Genomic DNA, 9,967 nt, shown 5'->3' on the forward strand with positions numbered 1-9,967 from the left:
TACTTAAAGTGAGTAATGTAATCTGAATACTTTGGATTACTTGATATTGTCATGCTTTTTAAAACTACATGAATGTTGCAACCACATCCTGAAAATTCCTGTTAGTTTTCTTCAAATTGTCTGTTGAGCCCAAGTCTCCATGAACAGACTTTTGTTTACTGTAGAGAAACAAAGACAAAGATATTTTAACATAAGATATTTTGTCTGATAAAAGACAATAAAAACTCCCGTCTTTACTTAACCATATTAAAAATATTATTCATAGAGAAATGATTTTAATATCAGATCACTGCTGCCTTAAATTATGTCCACCTACTGTTAAGTGTCATACTGTTTAGTCCTGGTTTAGACCTGGTTTAGACCTGGTTTAGACCTGGTTTAGTCCTGGTTTAGACCTGGTTTTAGTCCTGGTTTAGACCTGTTTTAGACCTGGTTTAGACCTGGTTTTAGTCCTGGTTTAGTCCTGGTTTAGACCTGTTTTAGACCTGGTTTTAGTCCTGGTTTAGTCCTGGTTTAGACCTGGTTTAAACCTGTTTTAGACCTGGTTTAGACCTGGTTTAGTCCTGGTTTAGACCTGGTTTAGTCCTGGTTTAGACCTGGTTTTAGTTCTAGTTTAGTCCTGGTTTAGTCCTAGTTTAGACCTGTTTTAGTCCTGGTTTAGTCCTGGTTTAGTCCAAAATGTGAAAACAGGAAAATCCCACCATGTAATCCATTTATTTCAACAAAGTAACTGTAATCCAATTACCACTCACTGAAACAGTAACTGTAACTGCATACAGTTACTGGTTTAGTCCTGGTTTAGACCTGGTTTAGTCCTGGTTTAGACCTGGTTTAGACCTGGTTTAGTCCTGGTTTAGACCTGGTTTAGTCCTGGTTTAGAACTGGTTTAGTCCTGGTTTAGACCTGGTTTAGTCCTGGTTTAGACCTGGTTTAGTCCTGGTTTAGACCTGGTTTAGACCTGGTTTAGTCCTGGTTTAGTCCTGGTTTAGACCTCGTTTAGTCCTGGTTTAGTCCTGGTTTAGACCTGTTTTAGACCTGGTTTAGACCTGGTTTTAGTCCTGGTTTAGTCCTAGTTTAGACCTGTTTTAGTCCTGGTTTAGTCCTGGTTTAGCCCAAAATGTGAAAACAGGAAAATCCCACCATGTAATCCATTTATTCCAACAAAGTAACTGTAATCCAATTACCACTCACTGAAACAGTAACTGTAACTGCATACAGTTACTCATAATTTGTACTCTGATTACTTCACTCTGGTACATGTAATTTGTTACTCCCCAACACTGGTAACTGTGTCCTAAAAGAAAATGCTTGCCGAGGTTTGATCCATCTTCTTGAACGAGCAGTGAGTGGAGCTGCAGGAGAGAAGACGGGAGGAGATCCACATGTGAACTCCACACACAGACTGTCAGTGTGAACTCCACACACAGACTGTCAGTGTGAACTCCACACACAGACTGTCAGTGTGAACTCCACACACAGACTGTCAGTGTGAACTCCACACACAGACTGTCAGTGTGAACTCCACACACAGACTGTCAGTGTGAACTCCACACACAGACTGTCAGTGTGAACTCCACACACAGACTGTCAGTGTGAACTCCACACACAGACTGTCAGCGTGAACTCCACACACAGACTGTCAGCGTGAACTCCACACACAGACTGTCAGCGTGAACTCCACACACAGACTGTCAGCGTGAACTCCACACACAGACTGTCAGCGTGAACTCCACACACAGACTGTCAGCGTGGACAGACTCTTACTACAAGATCACACCACTGACCAAGAGCCAACGCTTCATCAATCACTGTGGAGGAAGATTTAAAGGCTGTTGAGATGATCAGTGATCCTCTTGGTTTCATCATGACTGTGACTGTCCACAGCTGCATGAAGAAAGAACCTTCAACTTGAACAGGGCAGGAGAGGGCTGGAGAGGAAGAGGACGAGACACACACCTCCCTCCCTCTCTATCATTCCCTTGCTCCCTCCCTCCCTCCCTCCCTCTCTTTCAAACACACACACTTTCTCTCTCCATTTCTGTGTCTCTCTCCCCCTCTCCTTCTGTCTCCCAAATTTTCTCTCCTATTCCCCCCTTCTCTATCCTCCCTCTCTCCTCTTGAGTCTCACCCTCTCTTTCCCTGTCTCTCCCTCTCTCCTCTTCTGCCTCTCTCTCTCTCTCTCCCTCCCTCCCTCTCTCCTCATCAGTCACTCTCTCCCTCCTCTTCTGTCTCACCCTCTCCCTCCTCTTCTGTCTCACCCTCTCCCTCCTCTTCTGTGTCGCTCTCTCTCCCTCCTCTTCTGTGTCGCTCTCTCTCCCTCCCTCCTCTTCTGCCTCTCTCTCCTCCTCATCACTTTGTGCGCCACTCCTCTTCCAGACGCGCGCCGCTCCCTGTCGTCCTGTTCCTCCAGACGTGTGTGTGTGTGTGTGGGGGAGAGTCAGCCTGAAGCATGTGCTCGTCCGGGGCTCTGCAGCTTCCTCTGGGGCTCATCAACAGCGAGGGCCGGTACCTGACCGCGGAGGCGTTTGGATTCAAGCTGAACGCGTCCGCGAGCGGCCTGCGGAAGAAGCAGACGTGGACTCTGGAGCAGAGCGGCGAGGACGGCAGCGCGGTGTTCCTCGTGTCGCACCTGGGCCGGTACCTCGCGGCGGACAAAGACGGTAACGTGACCGCGGACAGCGAGGCGCGCGCTCCGGATTGCCGCTTCATCATCACGGCGTACGAGGACGGGCGGTGGTCTCTGCAGTCCGAGCGGCACGGGCGGTACCTGGGCGGCAGCCAGGACCGCATCACGTGCTTCGCCTCCAGCGTGTCGCCCGCGGAAAAGTGGAGCATGCACCTGGCCGTGCACCCGCAGGTCAACCTCTACAGTGTCGCGCGCAAACGCTTCGTGCACCTGAGCGCGCGCGGGGACGTGTGCGCGGACCGGGACGTGCCGTGGGGCGTGGACAGTCTGATCACGCTGCTGTACCGGGACCAGCGGTACCACGTACAGACGTGCTCCCACCGCTTCCTCCGCGCGGACGGCTCTCTGTCCGCGGACACGGACCAGAGCACCGGCTTCACTCTGGAGTTCCGCTCCGGGAGCGTCGCGTTCCGTGACGCAGAGGGCCGGTACCTGACCCCCACGGGCCCCTCCGGAACCCTCAAGAGCGGCAAGGGCACGCGCACGGGAAAAGAAGAGCTGTTCGCTCTGGAGCGCAGTCACGCGCAGGTCGTGCTCACCGCGGGAAACGGCAAGAATGTGTCCACGCGACAAGGTCAGTGTGAGGTCAGAGGTCACATCCACATGTGCTGCACGTGCTGTTGTGCCTCACACCCGTCTGCATCACTCTGCACACACACACTTGCCTGCATCACACACTCGTCTGCACCACACACTCGTCTTCATCACACACTCGTTTGCATCACACACTCGTCTGCATCACACTCGTCTTCATCACACACTCGTCTTCATCACACACTCGTCTGCATCACACACTCGTCTGCATCACACACTCGTCTGCATCACACTCGTCTTCATCACACACTCGTCTGCACCACACACTCATCTGCACCACACACTCGTCTGCACCACACACTCGTCTTCATCACACACTCGTCTGCATCACACTCGTCTTCATCACACACTCGTCTTCATCACACACTCGTCTGCATCACACACCATGTGCATCACTCTAGACTTCATAGTCAGTGTGAGGGAGGAAGAAAGAATGGAGAGAAACAAAGGAGAGAGAGGAGAGAGGGAGGGAAGGAGAGTCTGAGAGAGCAAAAAGTGTAAGATTAAAATTAAATGTAGCATTCCTAAGGCAATGGACACGTGAAAGCTCCTCCCCTTTTGCCTGAACTTGGTCTGTGAGCTGGTGTGATGGTGTGATGGTGTGATGTGATGTGATGAGGAGCACTGGACTGTGATGGAGATGAAGATTTGTCCCAGGAGAGTGAGCCGTGTCATGACAGATTCAGAACAGTCATAATCAGCAGAATGCATTAGTCTTATACAGCACTTTTCCAGACAGTTGCTTTACAATTTGGTGCATCCTTCATTCTCTCCATATCTGAAAGTGGTAAGCTGCCCTGGGGCAGACTGATGGAAGCAAGGCTGCCAATCTGTGCCATCGGTCTCTCCCCAACCATCACTATCACTCACACTCACTCCACTGTGTTCATGTTTCATATGAGAAGGACATGACGACGTCCACATGAGAAAAGCTCTTCTGCCGTGACCGCTGGTCATGTGACCCTCAGGCATGGACCTGTCAGCCAATCAGGACCAGGAGGAGGACCAGGAAGTGTTTCAGCTGGAGATGAATCCAGAGGAGCGCCGGTGTGCCTTTAAGACCGCCGCGGGCAAGTACTGGACCCTCACCCCGAGCGGAGGCCTCCAGAGCACTGCTGCTGACAAGTGAGTACCCAGCATGGGGAGGGGGTTAGACAAGTGAGTACCCAGCATGGGGAGAGGAGGAGGGGTTAAACAGTTCTCCATCCACTGCTTATTTGACCACAACAATCAGTCATTCACCACATTCATACACTGACAGTGTGGGTGTAGTGTCTTGCTCGAGGACACAGTGGTAGTATGGATACAGCTGCAGTGAACGTAGATGAGTTTATTTAAACAGCTTGATGTGGAGAAGGTTTCAGTGTGATGCACTGGCTGGAGACTAGGATTTATTAGAACCTCTAGTGGTCAGATGAGGGACTAGAGCGTGTGGTTTCCATTCAACAGTCTGATGTTCTTCGTCCTCAGGTCTGCTCAGAGCCTGTTCGAGCTTGAGTGGAGTGACAGTCACGCTCGTGTGCGTGCGGCTAACGGCAAATATGTGACCGCTAAGAAGAACGGACAGCTCGCAGCGACGGTGGACAGTGCAGGTTAGCATCACAAATATTAATATAGGGTGACCAAACGTCCGTTTTCACAGACATGTCCGTTTTTCACGTCCTGTCCTGACTGTCTTTTTTTTTTTTTATAAAGTGATGCAAATGTTTTCATTTCCTTTCACTGGGCCATTAAATTGTGCGGCTCTTGTAGCTCTCTGTGCATCAGAAGGAGCGAGCAGACGCAACCATTCGGTCAGTCTGCAACATGCCGAAGCGCAAATGAGCATTTAACACAAGAAATAGCACAAGAAATTCCCCACTTTCTGTCACGGGTCGGGACAAGTTGGAGGCCATGTGCACAGTGTACAAAGCCACACATATGTTTCGGTGTCCAGTGGTGGTGCCAGGGACCTCAAAGCACCAGGACAACGAAAAACATGAAAAAGCTTTGCCAGGTGAGAGTCGCTCAATGTGGATGACGAGGCCCCACCTCCCTCCCCCCGTACAGTGTCCTGGTTTTGACAAACGAAAATATGGTCACCCTAATTAATGTCCATAAAGCATGTGTGTAATTCTGTGTGGCTCTGACCTGCCCTCTGCTGGCACAGGAGAGGCAGAGCACTTCCTGGTGAAGCTGATAAACCGTCCAATCATCGTGCTGCGCGGGGAGCACGGTTTCATCGGCGCTCGCAAACCAGGCCAGCCCACTCTGGACTCCAACCGCGCTTCCTACGACCTGTTCATGCTCGAGCACCACAACGGAGCCTACGCTATCAAAGGTACTCACACAAACTTCTACTAACTTCACTATTTTCACTTGTGTGATGTATCTTTATTTACTGAATGTGTCATCTCTGAGCTGATATGGTTTGTGCCCAAAACAACAGCTGGTGCACTGAAGAGTGGAGCAGTTCAAATGAGGCTCAAAATACTTAATATAAATAGATTCAAGAGAACCTGAAGTAACTTTACAGTATGTAGCTTACACTCTGCAGACAGAGACACATCCAAGTCCTTGTCATGTTCAGTACATGGACAGAGGCTGGAGGCTGCACTAGCACTGATTCAGGAGCTGGGGTTTAAGTAGTGACCATTCAGATCAGAGCGAGATGTTTTAGGTTTAAACACACTGGATTTCAGAGCTGGAACTAGCTGTGAGGCTCATTCTGCTTTCAGACTGGATAATTATCTTGAGAACCAAATCACATAAACAACTTGGACATCATGTACAATAATAATAATCATAATGGATCAGTTTTATATAGAGCAGTGGTGTCAAACTCATTTTGGTCCGGGGGCCGTATCCAACCTACTTTGATCCCAAAGTGTCCGGATCAGAAAACTCATGTCATATAAACCCCAAAAATAACAATAAGTTCAAATATTTGTGCAGAGAAACACAAATCTATTACAGAAATCTTTTTTAATTGATGAACTCTTTCTTTTACAAAATATTATAATATTATGAACAACTTGAAACTTTAAGAAAAATGCAATTTCAACACAAAGTTTTAACATGAACTTGTATGTAAATAGGAAAAAGTCAATTTTTGTTGTAAAATCCTGCACTCGGCTCCACTTTTCTCATGTTGGACATTTTTCTGATGAGGGTGTCACGGTCAACAGTCAAAACGATCGTCCTTTAAGAGCGTTTGGAAAGAGACAAGTCTTCATTTGTGCTGCTCTGGTGGGAGGGGCCACGTACAGAGACGCTGGAGATGCTGCTGTGTTAAGCACCGCAGAAAATTACCAATATTTTAAAAGAAAATATAATTAAAATATTTTAGAAAATCAGCTGAGGACCTTATGTTTGACACCACTGATACAGTGCGTTTTGGACACCCAAAGACACTTTACAGAGCATTATTGAGTCATGCCACACTCTGGTGTGCCTGCCCTGAGGCAGACTGATGGAAGTGGGGCTGCCAATCTGCACCATCGGCCCAAAACAACGTCAGTTTTTTGCCACTGGCGCCCCACTGTGACACCTGGTATTCTCAGTGGTCTCCCATCCAAGTACTAAGCAGGCCTGGTCCTGCTTTAAGATAAGATAAGATATGCCTTTATTAGTCCCACAGTGGGGAAATTCCAGTGTTGCAACGCGCAATTTCAGAACAGCAGGAAAAGGTAACACAGATAATAAATAATAGCTTAAAAATAATTTAAAAATAGACTTAAAATAATTTCACATGGATATAATTGACTGGCACATGTTCAGTGTTAACAGTGTTTGTTGTAAAGTCTGACAGCAGCAGGAAGGAAAGACCTGCGAAACCTCTCCTTCACACAGCGAGGGTGAATCAGTCTGTCACTGAAGCTGCTCTCCAGAGCAGACAGAGCGTCCTGCAGGGGGTCAGACTCATGGCCCAGCATAGAGGTGATCTTAGTCAGGACCCTCCTGTCCCCCACCTCCTGCACTGAGTCCAGACGACAGCCCAGGACAGAGCTGGACTTCTTGATGACCTTGTCCAGCTTCTTCCTCTCCCTCTCTGTGATGCTGCTGCTCCAGCAGACCACACCGTACAGGATGGCTGATGCCACCACAGAGTCATAAAAGGTCTTCAGGAGTGGCCCCCCCACTCCTTTACTTCTGAGATCTGCTGAGATCAGGATTTGACAAGAAGCTATGACCACAACCATGTTTTTGTAATTAAGTTATTACATTTGTCATCAGGAAAAGCTACATTTGAGTTTGACTTGTCTTTACCTCGTATCTGGGGACACAGATGTTTATGAAATTGAAAATGAAAGTGTATTTACTTTAGAGTGATCAGATATAGTTTAAGATGGCCTGTTGTTTGTGTTCTGTGTCAGACTCCCAGGGCCTGTACTGGAGCGTGGCACCCGACCTCTCTGTGCTCTGCTCCAGCCCCACCCCTGTGCCCTTCCTCCTCTTCTTCTGTGACCTCCATAAGATGGCGGTGCGCGCTGTGGGGGGCCACTACCTGAAGGGAGACCACGCCGGGGCCCTCAAAGCCAGCGCAGAGAGTCTGGACAGCGCCACACTGTGGGAGTACTGAGCCGCTGCAGTGGGATTACAAGTATTAAGTGTATTTGTACTGGTTTACTTTGTGTGATGTATCTTAAAGAGGCGGCATATCTTGTCAAAAGTGAATAGCACTGTCCCCCTGACAGTATTGGGACAATAATATGTCAAACCATCAGTTCAAATATGCCTGTAAATGTCTAAATTGTTGAGGTTGAAGTTTCACATAAAATGTGAATGAACTGTAAAATGTACCTCCTATCACACCTTCATAATCAAGTCTGTAATCAGCTTTTTACTTACTTACTTAGTTACTTGTTCTTTAAATTAAAGTGGGGGTATTATGCAAAGTGGACTTTTTGAAGCTTTCTACCAAGTTATAACATTGTTCCCTCATCAAAAACATGCTTCAAGAGCTTTTAGATGTCATCCATGCATGTTTGTGTGTTTTACCAATCTGTCCCAGGCCCTGTTCAAACCCTCCCACACCAAAACTAAATATACAGAAACATGACACAAAACTGTTAGTGTACACGACAACTTGACACCCCTGATGTGATGTGCCATAGTTCCATTAGCAGGATGCACCCTGATTGTGTTGTGAAAGCGCTCTGAAGGGGGAGTGATTTAGCATGGAGGACAAAGAGAGTGAAAATGAAACACGTTGCAATAAAAGGTAACATAGTGATGGTAATATGTTCTGTGTTAGCAGTTAATGCCCCATAAAAGTGTAACACCCCCTCTTTAAGGACAAAATAATCTTCCCTTAGCAGAAAAAAAAAGTTAATTAATGTGAAATGAGAAGCACGCCAAAGTTTAAACCTTCTGGTGAGGTATGAAGTGCCAAAACACAGTGCCATACTCTTTGTTTATAAAAAGGATTCTGTGCAATTGAAACGTTTTGTATTTCTGAGGCCTCTGTTAGAAATCTAGAAAAGCTTTGATACTGGTTATAATGATTTCACTTTTGCAGAACAATGTACGAAACTAGTGCCAATTTCTTATATATGCAGTCAAATATTTGTTATCTGCAGTGTTGGGAAGGTGACTTTTAAAATATATTCCCCTACAGATTACAGATTACATACTCCAAAATGTAGTTTGTAATGTAATCCATTAAATTACTTAAAGTGAGTAACGTAATCTGAGTACTTTGGATTACTTGATTTGCTGTAGAGAAGCAAAGACGAGGAAATTGTAACATAAGATGTTTTATCTGCTAAAAGAAAATTAAAAATCCAGACTTTACTGAACCAAATTAAAAATATTATTGAAAGAAGAGGAAGAGACACGGTCCACGCAGCAGGATTTAGTCCTGTTAAATCCTGTTTTAGACCTGGTTTAGACCTGGTTTGGACCAGTTTTAGACCTGGTTTAGACCTGTTTAGACCTGGTTTAGACCTGGTTTTAGACCTGATTTAGACCTGGTTTAGACCTAGTTTAGATCTGGTTTTAGACCTGGTTTAGACCTGATTTTAGACCTGGTTTGGACCAGTTTTAGACCGGGTTTAGACCTGGTTTAGACCTGGTTTTAGATCTGTTTAGACCTGGTTTAGACCTGGTTTAGACCTGGTTTTAGACCTGATTTAGACATGGTTTAGACCTGGTTTAGACCTAGTTTAGACCTGGTTTAAACCTGGTTTTAGTCCTGGTTTAGACTTGGTTTAGGCTTGGTTTAGACCTGGTTTAAACCTGGTTTTAATCCTGGTTTAGACCTGGTTTAGACCTGGTTTAATCCTGGTTTAAAGCTGGTTTTAGTCCTGGTTTAGACCTGGTTTAGACCTAGTTTAGACCTGGTTTTAGACCTGGTTTATGCTTGGTTTAGACCTAGTTTAGACCTGGTTTTAGATCTGTTTAGACCTGGTTTAGACCTGGTTTAGACCTGATTTAGACCTGGTTTAGACCTGGTTTAGACCTAGTTTAGACCTGGTTTTAGACATGGTTTAAACCTGGTTTTAGTCCTGGTTTAGACTTGGTTTAGGCTTGGTTTAGACCTGGCTTAAACCTGGTTTTAATCCTGGTTTAGACCTGGTTTAAACCTGGTTTTAGTCCTGGTTTAGACCTGGTTTAATCCTGGTTTAAACCTGGTTTTAGTCCTGGTTTAGACCTGGTTTAAACCTGGTTTTAGTCCTGGTTTAGACCTGGTTTAAACCTGCTTTT

General features: G+C 46.3%; 1 protein-coding gene across 1 annotated transcript; it reads left to right on the forward strand.

Moving 5' to 3' along the window:
- Positions 1-1,545: 1,545 nt before the first annotated feature.
- Positions 1,546-9,094, forward strand: LOC110165658 (fascin-like). Its single transcript, XM_020930843.2, has 5 exons — positions 1,546-3,260; positions 4,249-4,405; positions 4,751-4,872; positions 5,430-5,600; positions 7,636-9,094. The coding sequence occupies exons 1-5, from the start codon at positions 2,450-2,452 to the stop codon at positions 7,839-7,841; spliced, it is 1,467 nt and encodes a 488-aa protein (XP_020786502.1). The 5' UTR covers positions 1,546-2,449; the 3' UTR covers positions 7,842-9,094.
- Positions 9,095-9,967: the final 873 nt, after the last annotated feature.

This window comes from Boleophthalmus pectinirostris, unplaced genomic scaffold (assembly GCF_026225935.1).
Source record: "Boleophthalmus pectinirostris isolate CB_2022bp ecotype Guang Dong unplaced genomic scaffold, ASM2622593v1 HiC_scaffold_22, whole genome shotgun sequence".
Lineage (NCBI taxonomy): Eukaryota > Metazoa > Chordata > Actinopteri > Gobiiformes > Gobiidae > Boleophthalmus > Boleophthalmus pectinirostris.

Bases quoted from the DNA above. Each gene is read 5' to 3' on its own strand.
- LOC110165658 (XM_020930843.2), top strand. From the start codon at position 2,450: ATGTGCTCGTCCGGGGCTCTGCAGCTTCCTCTGGGGCTCATCAACAGC. The intron at 3,261-4,248 runs GTCAGTGTGAGG...TGTGACCCTCAG, and splicing joins GAATGTGTCCACGCGACAAG to GCATGGACCTGTCAGCCAAT. The intron at 5,601-7,635 runs GTACTCACACAA...GTTCTGTGTCAG, and splicing joins CGGAGCCTACGCTATCAAAG to ACTCCCAGGGCCTGTACTGG.